The sequence below is a fragment of the Oryctolagus cuniculus genome, chromosome 18 (genome assembly GCF_051225735.1).
Source record: "Oryctolagus cuniculus isolate XC-2025 breed Fujian yellow rabbit chromosome 18, ASM5122573v1, whole genome shotgun sequence".
Taxonomy (NCBI): domain Eukaryota; kingdom Metazoa; phylum Chordata; class Mammalia; order Lagomorpha; family Leporidae; genus Oryctolagus; species Oryctolagus cuniculus.
The window spans coordinates 18,443,566-18,462,556 of NC_142884.1; the positions used below are offsets into that span (position 1 = coordinate 18,443,566).

Consider the following 18,991-nt stretch of genomic DNA (forward strand, 5'->3'; position numbering starts at 1 on the left):
TACTTTTTTAAAGATTTATTTATTTATTTGAAAGTCAGAGTTACACACAGAGAAAAGGAGAGGCAGAGAGACAAAGAGGTCTTCCATCCACTGGCTCACTCCCCAATTGGCCGCAGCTGCACTGATCCAAAGCCAGGAGCCAGGAGTTTCTTCAGCGTCTCCCACACAGGTGCAGGGCCCAAGCCCGTGGGCCATCTTCTAATGATTTCCCAGGCCATAGCAGAGAGCTTGATGGGAAGTGGAGCGGCCATATGGGATGCTGGCACTACAGGCAGCAGCTTTACCTGCTACGCCACAGCACCAGCCCCACCAAATACTGCTCTTTTTGAAAATATTAACCCAGTATTAGGTGTTTTGTTATAGTAACACAAAGCAGACTAAGACAGTTGCCATTAATAACATAGCTAAGACCACAGTCAGTTCTCATTCTCAATTATCTTCTATTGTAGAAAACTAACAAGTGTTCTCAGGTCTTTTTTTTTTTTTTTTTTTAATGTTTGCTTCCTCTAAGGCTAGACTCTAAATCCATAACCTTTGTAGTCTGCAAAGGTTTGCACCAGACCATCTTTATTGCTCCCCAGGAACTGCTTGATAATATCAATGCCTTTCTGCTATAACTCAGGGCATGACAAAGAAGGGGGTGGTGGGGAAAGGGAATGCTAGGAATTTATCAGCCATGATGCATGAATTCCAAAAATATTCAAGGTTATTAAAACTTATTATTGTATTAATTTGTCCATATCACTATAATTTTAAAAATTACTTAAATTATTACAAATTATTTAAATTATTATTATAAATTAATATATATTGATATAAATTATTTAAATATTATAATTATTATAATTTGACATATATTTGTCCATAATTTGGGGGAAAGCCACAGAAAATTACAACAGTTTAACATCTCCTCTTTAGGGGCCCCTTTAAAAAAGAATTATTTTTAATTCATTTGACTCTTTCAGATTTTCTGTGAACTTTTTCAAGACAAAGGAAAAGTTAACATGAAGACTCACAGCAGAAAACTTCCGAGGACTTAGTTTTGATGCTGACAAATATTTGGACTTTACAAATGTTGGAAAAGCCTTTATTGCACACATAATTGGGCAGTGAAATGTCTTTTTTTTTTTTTTTTTTTTTTTTGATTTGCACAGGCAGAGTTAGGCAGTGAGAGAGAGAGAGAGAGAGAGAAAGGTCTTCCTTCCATTGGTTCACCCCTCAAATGGCCGCTACGGCTGGCATGCTGCGCCAATCCGAAGCCAGGAGCCAGGTGCTTCCTCCTGGCCTCTCATGTGGGTGCAGGGCCCAAGCACTTGGGCCATCCTCCATTCCCTTCCCAGGCCACAGCAGAGAGCTGGACTGAAATTTCAAGGAGGAATTCTACAAAAAATAAACTTACCAAAGATTGTACAGAAATTAAGTCTAAAATGGCCAGAGAAAAATGCTATTCATATAGGAGAGAACCACAATAAGATTAACAATAGGCTTCTCATCAGAAACAATGGAAAGCAAGAAGGTAATGTCATAACTATTCAAATTGTCTCCCGACATTCTAAAACCCTGGCATTTAAGAATTCTATGTCCAGAAATTATGGTATCTATACACTCTGAGTACTACTCAGCTGTAAAAAAAAAAACAAAAACAAAACAAAACAAAAAAAACATGAAATCTTGTCTTTTGCAACAAAATGGGTGCAACTGGAAACCATTATACTTAGTGAAATAAGCCAGTCCCAAAAAGATATATACCACGTTTTCCCTGATCTGAGGTAACTAATACAGTATCTAAAATGCGATGTATTGGGGTGAAATGGACATTTTGAGATTCCATGATTATTTACAGCCCTTGTCTCTTCTGTTGAGGAACAGTGTTTTTTATCTTCATACACAGAAAGAGAGGCAAAGAGAGAGAGAGAGGTCTTCCATCTGCTGGTTCACTCCCCAGATGGCCGCAATGACCGCAGCTGCGCCAATCTGAAGCCAGGAGCCAGGAGCTTCTTCTGGGTCTCCCGTGTGGGTGCAGGGGCCCAAGCACTTGGGCCATCCTCTACTGCTTTTCTAGGCCATAGCAGAGAGCTGGATCAGAAGTGGAGCAGCAGGGAGTAGAACCGACGCCATATTGGATGCCAGCACTGCAGGCAGTGGATTTACCCGCTATGCCACAGCTCTAGCCCCTCCTTAGTATACTTGTAAGTCATGTCAGCTAGCCACAAATGATCCAGTTTTCTTTATTTGGGAATGTCTTAATTTTCTTTCATTTTTGTAAAATACCCTTTCTGGATATATAATTTTTTTTAAAATTTTATTTAAGTTATCAAGTTTAATGTATTTCATATATACAGATTTAGGAACATTGTGATACTTCACAACCTGTCCTCCCTCTTGCCCACACTCCAACCCTTCTTCCTCCTCCCTCTCCCATTCCCACTCTTAATTTTTATAAAGATCTACTTTCAGCGCCAACGCTGTGGTGCAGTAGGTTAATCCTCTGAACCCATATGGGTGCCGGTTCTAGTCCCTGCTGCTCCACTTCTGATCCAGTTCTCTGCTACGGCCTGGAAAAGCAGTAGAGGATGGCCCAAGTGCTTGGGCCCCTGCACCCACACGGGAGACCCAGAAGAAGCTCCTGGCTCCTGGCTTCAGATTGGTGCAGCTTCGGCCATTGCGGCCAACTGGGGAGTGAGCCTCTCCTTCTCTTTCTGTGTAAATCTGACTTTCACATAAATAACAAATCTATAAAAAAATGAATAAAAAGATATACTAAGGAGATTCTTCAGCTTGAGAGCAAATGGCCCCAAACAGAAACTGAAATTGACATGAAGGAACAGAGACACTAGTAAAGATAATTCTCTTTATTAGGATAGTATAAATGAATATTTCTTCTTTCTTAAGTGATTTAGAAAATGATTTTATGAAACAATAATTACGTAATGGCATTTTCAGACTCTAATAGATGGGAATTGAATATATTTGGCAAGAAAAGCACAAAAGAGTTTGGAGCAAGGCTCTATTGGGCTAAGAAATTGAATCCACAGGAATAAATGAAGAGACTGGGCATGGTAAATAAGGTTAACATAAGAAATGCTATAAATACAAGGGGTCTTCAAAAAGTCTTTGGAAAATATGTACTGTAAAAAAACTATTGGGGCCGGTGCTGTGCAGTAGCTGGTAAAACTGCCACTTGCAATGTCAGCATCCCATATGGGGTCAAGTTTGAGTCCCAGCTGCTTCACTTCTGATCCAGCTCTCTGCTATGGCCTGAAAAAGCAGTGGAGGATGGCCCAAGTCCTGGGGCCCCTGCACCCGTGTGGGAGACCTGGAAGAAGCTCCTGGCTCCTGGCTTCAGATCGGTGCAGTTCCAACTGTTGCAGTCATCTGGGGAGCGAACCAGCAGATAGAAGACCTTTCTCTCTCTCTGCCTCTCCTTCTCTTTCTGTGTAACTCTGCCTTTCAAATAAATAAATAAATCCCCTCTCTTGTTAAAAAAAAAGAAAAGAAACTATGCAGGGATTTCAAAAAAAATTTCTCTTCTAGTTTGATTTTTCTATAAACTTTTCCAAATATCCTTGTACTTGCTCCACTTTTTCTATCTCACCCACATGGGAGATCCAGAAGAAGCTCCTGGCTCCTGGCTTTGGATCCACACAGCTCGAGCCGTTGTAGCCATTTGTGGAGTGAACCAGTGGATGGAAGACTCTCTCTCTGTGCCTCTCCTTCTTTCTCTGTTTAACTCTGACTTTCAAATAAATGAATAGATCTAAAAAAAAAAAAAAAAAAGCAAAAAGCACTGTGAAACTGCTTCTCAATGAGGCAGTTTCTTCAGAGAACTAACTATACTTTCTCACTTTCTCCTTTGTCACAAATAAATAAAACTTTAAGCAGCTCCTGCTGCAGCTTGATTACTTAGTGACACCCAAGTGAATGGACCCCTTTTTTGGAGCAACAGAAAGAACACAAAAAGCATGAAACATAAAATGGTGATAAATTGGATTCTATCAAGAGTGAAAACTGCTTTGAAAGACACTATAAAGACGCTGAGAACAGATAAAAATATTCAAAGAACTAAAATTGAAAGGGATGTGAAAACTTCATACAGTGCTGGTGAGAATGTAAACGGTACCACCACTTGGTAAACACAGTCTGCTAGTTTCTTGTAAAATTAAATATTCACTTGTGACCCACCAATTCCACTATTTATTTCCCAATATAAACGAAAGCATATGTTTACAAGAAGGCTGGTACACAAATGCTTCGATAAGCTTCATTCTTATCAAACTGGAAACAAGCCAAATATGCAAAAGCACTTGCATGGATGTACAAATTTAGATGCATTCATAAAACGGCATACTAACCACCAATAAAAAGCAACACTGACCCAGAAAACAGCACTGATAAATCTGAAGAACGTGCTGAGAGAAGCCAGGCCACCCCCGCCCCCAAATACCTACCATGTGATTCCATTTATATGGGACGATGGACAAGTAGGGTGAATCTATAGCGACAGAAGGTAAGTCAGCGAAAGTCGCGGCTCGGGTGCACAGACGGAGATTGAGCAAGGTCACAGGAACTTTGCGGAGCGAGGGTGTTCTGCGCCTCACACTTCCCAAGGATTCTCACAGCTCCCGTCAACTTCTCGTGCAAGCTGGCGACCGCTGCCTTTCTCTCAGGGCATGCATACGTGCAGTGTGCGAGGCTGTCCAGCACCACGGAGGAAGCCGGCGTCATCTGGGAGTTTTCAGTAAGAGGCTGCGTCCTGAGCTCGGAGCGCGGGGCAGGGGTGGGACCCCCACAGAATCGGGTGCCATCTTCGCCTGGCCGTCCGCCGCGGGACTACATTTCCCAGAGTTCCCGCGAGAACAGGGCTGCCCTTTAGTTTGCCTGCGGGACGCTGGGCGTCCGGGGACGGGAAAGTACACGGTGAGCGGCCTAGGTCTTGCGGACTCCACGAGGCCCCGGGGGTGCGTCCCTGGGCTCTGAAGGGAGGCGGCTCCGGGAGTGTCAGCCGCGAGCGGGTGGGTGGGGCTCGGGGGCACACGCGAGGTGTGGGCTTCTGTGTGTGATTGTGGGACGCTGGGTGTGCGGGTGTTGAGAGCCCTGGTACGTGTCTCTGATAGGTGTGTCCCTGTCACTGTGACCGTGCGTGGAGCGCTCTGTGCAGGTATCTTCGTTGTAGGGGTGTAGCTGCAACAGCGTGTGACTGTGTCCTCGTGGGGGGACTGTGACTGTTGGCGACTGTCTAACTTTGTGTGACTTGTGTGCGGGCCGCCAGGGCTTGGGGTGGGAGCTGAAGGGTCTGATTATTCGGTGTGGTACTCTGAGGTGCGTGCGTGGAACTGGCTTTGGGTAAGTGTTAGGACCACGTTGACTGGATGCCTGGGACGGTGAGGCTGTGGGAATGTGATCACAGAACTTTACCTGGCACTGTGTGTGCGGTTGGAAGGTGCATCTAGTTGTGCGCCAGGGTGACAGGACGCAGTCCTAGTGGCCATTGCGTTACTTTGAGTGTGTGATTATGTGTAGCGCTCATCAGGGGGTTTAGAGGAACTGCCTCTCTGGGTGGCTGTGCACTGCATGTGGTGTTGGGCCTGCAGCACTGTAGCCCCGTGGCTTGTGGGGTGCTGTAAGATTGAGGGTTCTGTACACCATGTATCCCTCAGAGTGGGTGTGGAGCTGTGGCTCTGGGACCACGTATAGAGCTGTGGTTTGGGTGAGGTTGCCTGTGAAGGCGGAGAATATGTGGGTCCCCACGGTGCGTGACTGTGACATTGGGGATATGGGTGTGGGGTGCCTGTGCCTGCACTTGTGACTTCTGCACAGCCGCGACCCCTCTGGCTGTATTTCCTTCTCTGCAGAGGTGGTGGATGTAGGTCGAGTGGCCCCTGACTTGCTCAGTCTGGGCCACAAGAAAAGCCTGGCATCTTTTTTTTTTTTTTTTTTTTTTGACAGGCAGAGTGGACAGTGAGAGAGAGAGACAGAGAGAAAGGTCTTCCTTTGCCGTTGGTTCACCCTCCAATGGCCGCCGCGGCCAGCGCGCTGCGGCCGGCGCACCGCGCTGATCCGATGGCAGGAGCCAGGAGCCAGGTGCTTTTCCTGGTCTCCCATGGGGTGCAGGGCCCAAGCACCTGGGCCATCCTCCACTGCACTCCCTGGCCACAGCAGAGGGCTGGCCTGGAAGAGGGGCAACCGGGACAGAATCCTGCGCCCCGACCGGGACTAGAACCCGGTGTGCCGGCGCCGCAAGGCGGAGGATTAGCCTAGTGAGCTGCAGCGCCGGCCCAAGCCTGGCATCTTATGATCCCTTTCTGCTCCCTAGTTCTCCAGAAGTATGGAGAAAGAAAGAGGAATGGCTGTTGACCAAGCCAAGTACCAGGTATGCTGGGATATCTTTCTGCTCTACTTTTCTTGCATGACCATGCTTAACAGACTCATCAAGTGACCTGGTTCTAACAAACTCCATTCAAGAAAATGATGGGAAGCACTGAGGTGGACACACTGATCTCAGTATTCTCCCCAACTTCCTTCTACATAATAGTCTCATATTAATTTAGAAAATAGATCAGTTTCTCTTGTGTACCTAGTTTTTACTTTTTAAATACAAACACAACGTAGGCACACACATATACACACAAAAGTCTTTCAAAAAGTTTGTAGAAAATGAAACAAAGGGGCCGGTGTCGTGGCTCACTTGGTTAATCCTTCGCCTGCGGCACCAGCATCCCATATGGGAGCCGAGTTCTAGTCCCAGTTGCTCCTCTTCCAGTCCACCTGTCAGCTGTGTCCTGGGATAGCAGTGGAGGATGGCCTGGGTGCTTGGGCCCCTGCACCTGCATGGGAGACCTGGAAGAAGCTCCTGGCTCCTGGCTTTGGATCAGTGCAGCTCCGGCCCTTGTGGCCAATTGGGGAGTGAGCCAATGGGTGAATGACGTCTCTGCCTCTCCTTCTCTCTCTGTGTAACTCCAACTTTCAAATAAATAAATATTTTAAAAAAAAAAGCTTTAAAGAAGAATGATTTATAGGCCGGCGCCGTGGCTCACTAGGCTAATCCTCCACCTAGCGGCGCCGGCACACCGGGTTCTAGTCCCGGTCGGGGCGCAGGATTCTGTCCCGGTTGCCCCTCTTCCAGGCCAGCCCTCTGCTGTGGCCAGGGAGTACAGTGGAGGATGGCCCAGGTGCTTGGGCCCTGCACCCCATGGGAGACCAGGAAAAGCACCTGGCTCCTGGCTCCTGCCATCGGATCAGCGCGGTGCGCCGGCCGCAGCACGCCGGCCGCGGCGGCCATTGGAGGGTGAACCAACGGCAAAGGAAGACCTTTCTCTCTGTCTCTCTCTCTCACTGTCCACTCTGCCTGTCAAAAAAAAAAAAAAAAAAGAATGATTTATAATAAAAAGGTCAATCTACCTTCATAGAATGGATTCAAATATATTTGACAGAACTGAAAGTACTAATAGAAAAATTACAGTCATAGTGAGGGCTTGGAACCCCAGCCAGGTCTCTCACATGGGTACAGGGGCTTAAGGACTTGGGCCATGTACTGCTGCTTTCTCAGGCAGATTAGTAGGGAGCTGGGTTGGAAGTGGAACAGTCAAGACTTGAACCAGTACCCCCATAGGGTGCCTGCATTGCAGGCGATGGCTTAACCTGTTGCACCACAACACTAGCTACGTGTTAGTCATTATTAAATGTATATTCCAAGAAGTATTAAGTATATTCATATTGTTGTACAACAGATTTCTAGAAGTTTTTCATCCTGCAAACTAAATCTATAATCATCTAACAACAGCATCATATTTCCCACTCTCCCCAGCCTTTGCCAGCCACCTCTCCTTTCTGTTTCTGTGAGTTTGACTGCTTTAGATACCACTGTAAATGGAATTACGCAGTATTTGCCTTTTTGTGTTTGGTTTATTTCACTTAGCATAATGTCCTCAAAGTTCAAAAATGTAGCTTGTGGCAGTGACATAATTTTTTTAAAAGCATGTAGTTGCATTTAATTTAGACAATCTGTGACTTTTTTTTAAGATTTATTTATTTGAAAGGCAGGGTTACAGAGAAGCAAAGACAGAGAGAGGTCTTTTTTTTTTTTTTTAAGATTTTATTATTTATTTATTTGAAAGGCAGAGTTACAGAGAGGCAGAGAGAAAGAAGAGAGAGGTCTTCAATTTGCTGGTTCACTCCTCAGATGACTGCAACGGCCAGAGCTGTGCCAATCCGAAGTCAGGAGGCAGGAGCTTCCACCGGGTCTCCCAGGCGGGTGCAGGGGCCCACAGACTTGGGCCATCTTCCACTGCTTTTTGAGGCCATAGCAGAGAACTGGATCAGAAGTGGAACAGCTGGGACTTGAACTGGGCCCCATATGGGATGCTGGCACTGTAGGTGGCAGCTTCACCCACTATGCCACAGTGCCAGCCCTGAGAGAGAGGTCTTCCATCTGCTGGTTCACTCCCAAATGGCTGCAACAGCCAGAGCTGGGCTGATCCCAAGCCAGGAGCCAGCAGCTTCTTCCGGGTCTCCCACGTGGGTGCAGGGGCCCAAGGACTTGGGCCATCTTCTGCTTTCCCAGGCCATAGCAGAGAGCTGGATCTGAAGTGGAGCAGTGAATCTCAAACCAGTGCCCATATGGTATGCAGGCACTGCAGGTTTCGGCTTTACCTGCTACGCCACAGTGCAGACCCCAGCAGTGACAGAATTTATTTCATTTTTGTTTTGTTTTCAGTATATTTTATTTTGCAGAGCAATTTTGGGTTCACAGTGAAATTGCGGAGATTTCATATATAGCAGTCAACATCCCTCACACAGGTGGTATATCTATTTCTTTTTTTTTTTTTTTTTAGATTTTATTTATTTATTTGAGAGGTAGAGTTACAGACAGTGAGAGGGAGAGAGAGAAAGAAAAGTCTTCCTTCCATTTGTTCACTCACCAAATGGCTACAACAGCCAGAGCTGCGCTGGTCCGAAACCAGGAGCCAAGAGCTTCTTCCTGGTCTTCCCACATGGGTGCAGGTACCCAAGAACTTGGGCCATCTTCTACTGCTTTCCCAGGCCACAGCAGAGAGCTGCATTGGAAGAGGAGTGGCTGGGACTAGAACCAGTGCCTATATGGAATGCCGGCGCCACAGGCGGAGGATTAACCTGCAGCGCCATGGCACTGACCCCGGTATATTTGTTTCAATTAATGAAGCTACATTGACACATCATTTCCACCTAGAGTCCATGGTTTATGTTGAGTTCATTCTTGTTATTGTATGCTCTGTAGGCTTTGACAGATGTGTAATGATATGTATCCACCATTACAGTATCCTATGGAGCAGTTCCATAGCTCTTAGAAGCCTCTGTTCATCCCTCCTTCTCCCCACCCCTACTCTCAGTGCCTGGCAACCACTGATTTTTTTACTGCCTCCATAGTTTTGGCTTTGCCAGAATGTCATGTATGTAGCTGGAATCATTTAGTATGTGATCTTCTCATATTGGCTTCTTTCATTTAGTAATATACACCTAAGTTTCCTGAACCACTGATCATTGTGCCACGTCCCTTTGTATACATCATCAGACGTGTAAGTTGCTGTTTGTATTACAAGCATACTTCAAAACATTCATGGAGAAAAGAAATTAAAAGGTGAGTTTATTTTGGTGCAAAAGTTTCTTTGAGATCCGTGCATAAGTTTTTTGTAATATGCATTTTCCATGAAATTTTTGAAGACTACTTAGAGATGTTCATTTTTGTAGCTTAGTTTGTTTATTGGACAAGCTGCATGCTTTTAAGTTTTATATGATCTACAATGCCATTACATTTTATTGTCATGAAGGTATATGTGTTTTTTTTTTTTTTTTTCCAAAAGGTACATCTCTCTTGTTGATACCATTGGGTAATTATCAGGAACTTAATAATCACTCCCTGGGTGATAATCCAATGAGCTTCCACTTGGGACAGTCAGCTAATTTACTGTACTTGGTTTTACATGTCCACTGGTGCTAACTGCAGCAGATCCCCATTTTATCTTGTGTTAAAGTTCCCTACATTTTTTCTTATCATCTTGTGCAGTGGAAATGAGAATCTAATGTCAGAACTATAAATAATCCGATATTACAATGTCTATATTTTGGTTATTATGCACAATCCCTGGCTCATAACTCCCTCACCAGGGCAAGTCACAGAAACCAGAATTTTTCTGGGGTAGGGGTTTGGCACAGCATCTGAGATCCTGCTTGGAACCCCCATACCCAGTAATGGAGTGCTTGGGTTTGAATCCTGGCTCAGGTCCTGATTCCTGCTTCCTTCTAACACACACAGCGGGTGGCCCAAGTTGTTGGGTCTCTGCAACACACATGAGAGACCCAGACTGAGTCTCTAGTCCTGGCTCTGGACTGGTCTAGCCCTGGCTTATGCAGGCATTTGGGGAGTGAACAAGTAGATGAGAAATCCCTGTAACTTCTGTCAAATTTCTTTGAGGGCCAGCTGATTTCCTGCCCCAGATGAGTTTTTCCATCAGTATTGGATCATAAAAAGTTTAGTTTCTTTACAAAATCAGTTTTATTTTAGTAATTACAGTGTTCATTTCACTGTACTAATCAATGCCGTGAGGTTTTTTGTTTTTTTTTTTTTTTAAGATGAATGTATTTATTTATTTGACAGAGTTAGAGTCGGGGTTGGGGGGAGACATCTTCATTCCACTGGTTTCATTCCCCAGATGGCTGCAAAGGTCAGGGCTGGGCCAGGATGAAGCCAGAAACCAGGAGCTTCATCCAAGCCTTCCACATGGATGGCAGGGGCCCAAACATTTGGACCATCTTCCATTGCTTTCCCAGGCCCATTAGCAGGGAGCTAGATCGAACTGGCGCCTATATGGGATACCAGTGTCAGGCAGTAGCTTTATCCACTATGCCACAACCCTGGTCCCCATGAACTTTTTTTTGTTTTTTAAAAAAAAAGGGACCGGCACCATGGCATAGACAGTTAAGCTGCCACCTACAGTGCCAGCATCCCATATAGGCACCAGTTCAAGTCCAAGTTCAAGTGGCTGCTCCACTTCTATCCAGCTCTCTGCTAATACACCTGGAAAAGCAGTGGAAGATGGCCCCAAGTACTTGGGTCCCTTCCCCACATGGGAGACCCAGAAGAAGCCCTGGCCCCTGGCTTCAGACAGTCCCAGCTGCAGCTGTTACAGCCTGGGGAGTGAACCAATGGATGGAAGATCTCTCTGACATTCTCTCTCTCTCTCTCTCTCTCTCTCTCCTCTCTCTCCTCTCTGTTTGTTTGTATCTTTCAAGTAAAATGAAAATGAGTAGTAAATAAAATAAAATAAAATAAAAACAACAAAATCTCCTTAATTTATAAGCTGGCCATAAGCAGTTTTTTTCTTTCTAGGTAGAATATAAAAGAATGGTGTATTTCTAAGTCCCATGAAATAATTTATTATTCTTATGTGGCTTTGGTACAGCTGAGTATCCCCCTCTGGGGCAAAACTTAAGTAGGCATCCTAACTCATATTAAAATAATAAATAGGAGCCGGCGCTGTGGTGTAGCAGGTAAAGCCAGCACCTGCAGGGCCTGCATCCCATATGGGTGCCGGTTCAAGTCTCGGCCACTCCACTTCCGATCCAACTCTCTGCAATGGCCTGGGAAAGCAGTGGAAGATGGCCCAAGCCCTTGGGCCCCTGAACCCCCATGGGAGACTCGGAAGACACTCCTGGCTCCTGGCTTTGGATCAGTGCAGCTCCAGCTGTTGTGGCCAATTGGAGAGTGAACCAACAGATGGAAGGTGCCCCTCTCTCTCTCTCTCTCTCTCTCTGCCTTTCTGTGTGACTGACTTTCAAATAAATAAATAAATCCTTAAAAAAACACAAAAAAACAATAATATATGATAAAGATAATATGAACATAAGTAATACATATGAATATATAAATGATAACCATATACCATAATCTTTTACCAAATAATCTATACCAAATTAAATAATTGATTAAAATATTTACTTACAACAAATGAAAGCATTAAAATTGTAGAAGAGAGAGAAATTTATAGAAATATGGAAGGTGGAAAAAAATCTTACCCAGAAGCTATAAAAGAAAAGCTGACAGTTTGTTTTGCATGGAAAAACATAGATGAAGTAAAAGCAAAGCTAGAGGGTAACAGTGAGTACCTGTGTGTGCACGGACACTCCTATACCCACACCCACACACACCTGCCTGCACAGCGGTAGAAGGTGACTGCCTTTTGGCGTTGGAAAGCAAAAAGAGGTCAGCAGGGAAGTCTTTGGTCCTTCTATGTTCCCAGCTGGAAGTTTCCATTTGAGTGAGTCTGGCTTGGGTTCTGAGGGCTGCAGAGAGGGGTTTTTCAGGGCGGATTGTAGCAGCTCATCCTTGTGTTCAGAGCACCAGCATCACTAAGGTTGGGCAAGGTCTGGCTTCAGTCCCTTGGCTGAGGCAGAAACCTTGGTGGTTTGGGTTAGAGAGAGTAAATTTCAGCCTCTTCCCTTGGATTCAGCTACTGTGGTTTTTATTTTATTTATTTATTTATTTATTTATTGACAGGCAGAGTGGACAGTGAGAGAAAGAGAGACAGAGAGAAAGGTCTTCCTTTTTTTTTTTTTCTGTTGGTTCACCCTCCAATGGCTGCTACGGCCGGCACACCTGGTCTCTCATGCGGATGCAGGACCCAAGCATTTGGGCCACCCTCCACTGCACTCCCGGGCCACAGCAGAGAGCTAGACAGGAAGAGGAGCAACCGGGACAGAATCCGGCGCCCCGACCGGGACTAGAACCCGGTGTGCCGGCGCCACAGGCGGAGGATTAGCCTATTGAGCTGCGGCACCAGCCTCAGCTACTGTGTTCTATCTTGTAGCTAAAGCCTAGAGTTTTTATGGGTATAGAAGCAGTAGTGTTTGTTCCATCATCCCACTAACTAGAGTTGTATCATAAGAACAAGGGAAGTGAAGGTAGTTTTATCTGGCCATTCTTTTTTCTTTTTTTTTTTTTTACAGGCAGAGTTAGAGAGAGAGAGAGAAAGAGAGAAAGGTCTTCATTCCGTTGGTTCACCCCCCAAATGGTCGCCATGACCAGTGTGCTGTGCCGATCAGGAGCCAGGTGCTTCCTCTTATGTGGGTGCAGGGCCCAAGGACCTGGGCCATCTTTCACTGCCTTCCCGGGCTACAGCAGAGAGCTGCACTGGAAGAGAAGCAACTGAGAGAGAATCCGGTGCCCCAACTATGACTAGAACTGAGGTGCCAGTGCCGCAGGCGGAGGATTAGCCAAGTGAGCCACGGCACCAGCCTATCTGACCATTCTGAGGGATGTAAGACCAGTGTACTCTCTAAGGAATTTCTTCCTCTTTTTTTAATAATCTTCTTAAAATATTTATTTATTTATTTTTAAGAGTTACACAGAGAGAGGAGAGGCAGAGAGAGAGAGGTCTTCCATCCGATGGTTCACTCCCCAATTGGCCGCAATGGCCAGAGCTGTGTCGATCCAAACCCAGGAGCCAGGAGCCTCTTCCAGGTCTCCTGCACAGGTGCAGGGGCCCAAGGACCTGGGCCATCTTCTACTGCTTTCCCAGGCCATAGCAGAGTGCTGGATCGGAAGAGGAGCAGCCAGGACTAGAACTGGCGCCCATGTGGGATACCAGCGCCCCAGGCCAGGGAGTTAACCTGCTGTGCCACAGCACCGGCCCCTTTAGAGAATTTCTTTACTCCCTCCCTGTCTTGTCTTCTCACAACTGTCTTTTTTCAGAACAGCCCTGAGGAGAACTGATCATCTTCACTGCTGAAAACCATGGCTGGAGTAAGTTATTGCTTTTTCTTGCCTTCTTTTTTCATTAAGGGAAAAAAAACAAAAAACAAAAAACAAAAAACAAAAAACACCTATGTGAGCATTTGCTTTCCTTATCCTGACACCTTGGTGAACAGATTGCCCCATAGGATCCTGGTCCCCATTTCTTCTAGCTAGCGAACCGTATACCATCCATAAGTGCCCCTCTTTTTTTTCCAACCAGTTTTTCTCATCCCACTCCCAGGGACTATGTTGGAAAGGAAATGTGTTCTTTTTCAGGAAACAAGGAATGAGAATAGATTTATAGAATGAACTTGTCCTGTCTGGAATATGACTTGATGAGGTATGAATTGTTTAGCTGGGCCGGCACCGCAGCTCAATAGGCTAATCCTCCGCCTGTGGCGCCGGCACACCAGGTTTCTAGTCCCGGTCGGGGCGCCAGATTCTGTCCCGGTTGCCCCTCTTCCAGGCCAGTTCTCTGCTCTGGCCGGGGAGTGCAGTGGAGGATGGCCCAAGTGCTTGGGCCCTGCACCCCATGGGAGACCAGGAAAAGCACCTGGCTCCTGCCTTTGGATCAGTGTCGTGCGCTGGCCGCAGCGACCATTGGAGGGTGAACCAACGGCAAAGGAAGACCTTTCTCTCTGTCTCTCTCTCTCACTGTCCACTCTGCCTGTCAAAAAAAAAAAAAAATTGCTTAGCTGAGAGAAAACATGGAAAAGCCAAGATTATCTCTACAGAGTTAACATTCTCCAGTAAAACAGTATGAAAAGTAGTATCAGTAGCTCCAAATGATAGTCTGTTGCAAGATTTCCTGGTCTATGAGGATTTGAGAATCATGGGCTTGGTGGCTGACACAAAGCTCGATGACTGTTTAGAGTATCCATGGGTGAAGTCCAATGTAAAGCTGAACAGGGTTTTGAGAGATTTCTATATGAATTGTCAGGTTTTTTTTATCTCAGAAATAAGGATGGGGGGTGATAGATGTTCCAATGAGTTTGGCCATTGTATAAGTTATTGAGATAGTACTGTCATGGTCCAGAAGAACCTTATAATTTGTGTCTAGTAATATAGAAAATTCTGCTAGCATGGTAATAATTAATTTGTATTGATAGAAAATAATTCTTTTTTATAAATTTATTTATTTGAAAAACAGAGTTAGAGAGGCAGAGAGAGAGAGAGAGGTATCTTCCATCTGCTGGTTTACTTCCCAGATGGCCACAACAGCCAGGATTGGGCCAAGCTGAATCAAGGAGCCAGGAGCTTCTTCCAGGTCTCCCCAGTGGGTACAGAGGCCCAAGCTCTTGGACCATCTTTCACTACTTTCCCAGGCACATTATCAGGGAGCTGGATCAGAAGTGGAGCAGTCAGGACTTGAACCAGCATCCACTGGAATGCTGGGATGCATCAAGAGTGAAATAGGATGCCTGCACTGTGGCATTGTGGGAGGGGCCCCCGCCTGCAGTGCCGGCATCCCATATGGGAGGCGTTTCAGGTCTTGGCTTCTTCAGGTCCGGCTCTCTGCTATGGCCTGGGAAAGCAGTGGAGGATGGCCCAGGTCCTTGGGCCCCTGCACCCACGTGGGAGACCTGGAAGAAGCTCCTGGCTCCTGGCTTTAGATCAGCTCAGCTCTGGCCGTTGCAGTCATCTGGGGAGTGAACCAGTGGATGAAAGACCTCTCTCTCTCTGCCACTGCCTCTCTGTAACTCAGCCTTTCAAATAAATAAATAAATCTGCTAAAAAAAAAAAGAAAAAAAGAAAAAGAAAATGGGTAAATATAAAAGCTTTAATATATTGAATTGGATTTTTTTTCAAAATTATTTCATAAGTCAGTGATACATAATTTCATCAGGCATATTATATCTGGTTATGTTTCTTTTTGTAATATGCCAGCAATTGACAGTTATTTTTAGATTCATTGGGGGTTGCCAAGAGATAATTTAATTTTGCCATTCCTTTTTCCTAGATTAAATACTTCTAACTATAAAGTAAAACTTTTCCTCATCAGCTGTTTAGTTACCCATAGAGGAAAGAATGTTTGATTCTTTCCATTTATTCATCAATTTTCAAAACAGTAAGTTGGCTTCTTGGAATCCTCTGAAAGTGATCAATAATTTTTTTCAATATTACAAGCTCAGGGCTCAAACATGTTAATGTAATCAGTCCATTGCAGTTATTGTCCTTTTAATTTGATATACAAGTGGACCATTTTTGGCCAGGGGTAGATTCGTCAAGTTGACTCCTGAGTCTTTTCAAGTTGATCCTAGTAGTTTGGGGTTACTTTCTTGCTTTTTGATATAATATATTCAGACTCTTCCTGTGCATTTTTGATTTTTGTTTGAAATGCATTCTTTCCCCAAAGAACCTTAGTTCTTTTTATTTGAAAATGGTACTTAGAAACTATAATCTACATACTAGGGGTGCTCCTTGCCATTATGTCTAGGTCTTTTCAATAGACACAATCAGGAATTTGTTCATTTGGTTTTTTGTTTGTTTGTTTGTTTGTTTGTTTTTTTAATTAAAGATTTATTTTATTTGCTTCAAAGGCAGAGTGACAGAGGAAAAGATCTTCCATCCACTCTCCAAATAGCTGCAACAGCCAGGGCTGGGCCAGGAGCCTGGAATTCCATGTGGGTCTCCATGTGGGTGGCAGGGGCCCAAGCACTTGCTGCTTTTCCAAAGGTGGCTTAACCATAATGCTGGTTCCTTTGCTGGTTTCTTGATGATGCCAGATTTTCAGCCCCTTGCATGTTCAACAGCCAATGCTTGTGTTTGTAGAAGACTATGGAGAACTGCGAAGGACAAGCTCTTGAACTTTGCCTCAGAATCAGGAAGTCCGCATGGTCAAGAGAGGCCTGTGGCTCTGGTGACATCGTCAAGTCTGGCTCTGCCCAGCTCTTAACTCTGCAGCTGCACAGCAGGACTCCATTTGTTTAATATAAAATAAACTTATTACTCTTCCATCTATTCCTGAGATACAAAAATACTAGTTCTTAGTGATACCAGTAAAATTATTAATTTGTTTTACCTCAAAATACTTGCATTGGAGTATTTCTTTTAGTATACAATTAGTGCATATGTTTATTGTTTCAGGGACCAGTGACGTTCAGTGATGTGTCTGTAGACTTCTCTCAGGAGGAGTGGGAGTGCCTGGACCCTACTCAGAGGGACTTGTACAGAGATGTGATGCTGGAGAACTACAGCAACCTGGTTGCCATGGGTAAGGGCATCTGTACGAATGATTCAGAGTTCTATGGGATGTCTGCTTCTTCCACAGTGAATTTCTTGGCTGCTTTTCAAGTTTCCAGCTGAATCTCTGCTCCTTCCTCCCAAACAAGTAGTTTGAGCTGAAATGAAAAGGAAGAGTAACCAGTGGGCTATGGCTGAAGCTTCAGCTGCATCTTTCTTTGGCTGTTCCTGTAGCGGCATCCCTTCGTGCGCATCAGAGGACTGGATCTGATTTACCCACAACATAATCATGTCCCATATCTTTTCTCGTGAGCAGGACTTTATATTCCTAAGCCTCAAGTGATTTCCTTATTGGAGCAAGGGAAAGAGCCCTGGATGATTGGCAAAGAGCTGACAAGAGGCTTGTGTTCAGGTGAGTGAGAAAGGCCTCAACAGAAATCAGGACGGCACAGGAAATATCTCCAGCTGGTCAGTGGGAAACAACACATTTTAGGTATTACCATGGTCACTTCCTCTAAGATTCTAGGCCTCTGGAGAAAACTGAACTGATTTTTTTTTTTTTTAATTTTTTTTTTTTTTTGACAGGCAGAGTTAAAGAGAAAGGTCTTCCTTCCATTGGTTCACCCCCCCAAACAACCACCACAGCTGGCGCGCTGCGCCAGTCCGAAGCCAGGAGCCAGGTGCTTCTTCCTGGTCTCCCATGTGGGTGCAGGGCCTCTCCTCTGCCTTCCCGGGCCACAGCAGAGACCTGGACTGGAAGAGGAGCAAACGGGACAGAATCCGGCACCCCAACCGGGACTAGAACCTGGGGTACCAGCGTCACAGGTGGAGGATTAGCCTAGTGAGCCACAGTGCCGGCCAACTGAAGTGCTTTTAGCAAGAGTTCACAAATAACGTGTTTCATCTCTTCCCCCAACTCTATCACTACTCTTTTCCAGCCCTCTCAATTTCAGGCAGAAGGTGCCTTTCACTACCCCTCCAAAGAAAACTCTTTTACTCATACAAGCCTTTAGATTGAAGTCCTTGCTAGCTTTCCTGCTTTTTTACATTAGATTTTTGTAGATGTTTTAAATGTCCACCTTCAAAAGAATGTGACAGTATGTACTCATGCATGTGAATCCGTATCCCCAGACTCCCTACCTGCCCAAGTACTGGTCTTCATTATAGCTACTATCAGTGTCTTGTTTTATCAGTTTGTCTTAGAACTTCTTCTTTATCCAGCATTTTTGATTTCTTCATTTGTGTAAGGGACTCTGCTAAGTGCTACAGTTCGTGTCACCCTTAGGAACTTGAAGATTGAAAATGGTGCTAAAATATGCCCAGAAAACAATAAAAGAGAAGTCACATTAAATATGTAGAAGTAGGATTAGTCCATGCTGTTATAGTAGTTGGAGCCTTGTAGGTGATTGAAGCCACCATGTATAGACAGACATTACTGGGGGCCAAAAAGGGGGAGATTCTATGCCTACATTGAAAAGGAAGAGGTATAGGAGCCAGCGCTGTGGCTTAGTAGGTTAAGCTTCTGCCTGTGGCACCAGCAGCCCATAATGGTGCTGGTTCATGTCGCAGCTGCTCCTTTTTTTTTTTTCCAATCCAGCTCTCTGGGAAAGCAGTGGAAGATGGCCCAAGTGCTGGGGCCCCTGCACCCGCGTGGGAGGCCCAGAAGAAGCTCCTGGCTCTGGCTTCAGATAGGCCCAGCCAGCTATTGCTGCCATTTGGGGAGTGAACCAGGGGATGGAAGACCTTTTTCTCTGTCTCTCCCTCTCTCTGTCTGTAATTCTGCCTCTCAATAAATAAATCTTAAAGAAAAAGTAAAAGAAGAGGTGGCAGAGAAGAGAGATTTCAGATGAGGTAGGAGAACCAGAAGGGTACTTACTGAGTAACTACTATAAACCAAGAATCAGGCCAGGTGCTAGGATTATCGTATTAATCAAAACTTTTTATATATTATTTATATTTTTTGAGAGACAGAGAGCACTTCCATCCGCTGGTTTTTTCCACTATATGCCCATAACAGCCAGGGCTGAACTGGGGCTGAAGCCA

General features: G+C 45.1%; 1 protein-coding gene and 2 long non-coding RNA genes across 17 annotated transcripts in view; 1 reads left to right on the forward strand and 2 right to left on the reverse strand.

The window, feature by feature from the left end:
- LOC138846474 (uncharacterized) lies at positions 1 to 4,850 on the reverse strand. Its single transcript, XR_011383980.2, has 2 exons — positions 4,449 to 4,850; positions 1 to 227 (listed from the first exon to the last, which is right to left on the reverse strand). It is a non-coding gene; the product is annotated as an uncharacterized LOC138846474 (long non-coding RNA).
- ZNF383 (zinc finger protein 383) overlaps positions 4,827 to 18,991 on the forward strand; it is a 17,942-nt gene continuing 3,777 nt past the window's right edge. Inside the window, exons 1-6 of one of the 15 annotated variants that reach the window (XM_017342425.4) lie at positions 4,827 to 4,917; positions 6,314 to 6,370; positions 9,483 to 9,613; positions 13,724 to 13,774; positions 16,853 to 16,979; positions 17,265 to 17,360. In XM_017342425.4, the coding sequence (XP_017197914.3) occupies positions 13,766 to 13,774; positions 16,853 to 16,979; positions 17,265 to 17,360 (232 nt within the window). In that variant the 5' untranslated portion in view covers positions 4,827 to 4,917; positions 6,314 to 6,370; positions 9,483 to 9,613; positions 13,724 to 13,765. Of the gene's footprint in view, positions 5,013 to 6,313; positions 6,371 to 9,482; positions 9,614 to 13,723; positions 13,775 to 16,852; positions 16,980 to 17,264; positions 17,361 to 18,991 lie in introns of all 15 variants that reach the window. The other 14 variants (XM_051847105.3, XM_051847099.3, XM_070062348.2 and 11 more) reach the window with 14 other exon arrangements.
- LOC127491347 (uncharacterized) overlaps positions 16,237 to 18,991 on the reverse strand; it is a 23,857-nt gene continuing 21,102 nt past the window's right edge. Inside the window, exon 2 of the long non-coding RNA XR_007919993.3 lies at positions 16,237 to 17,106. This is a non-coding gene — a long non-coding RNA (uncharacterized LOC127491347). The remainder of the gene's footprint in view (positions 17,107 to 18,991) is intronic.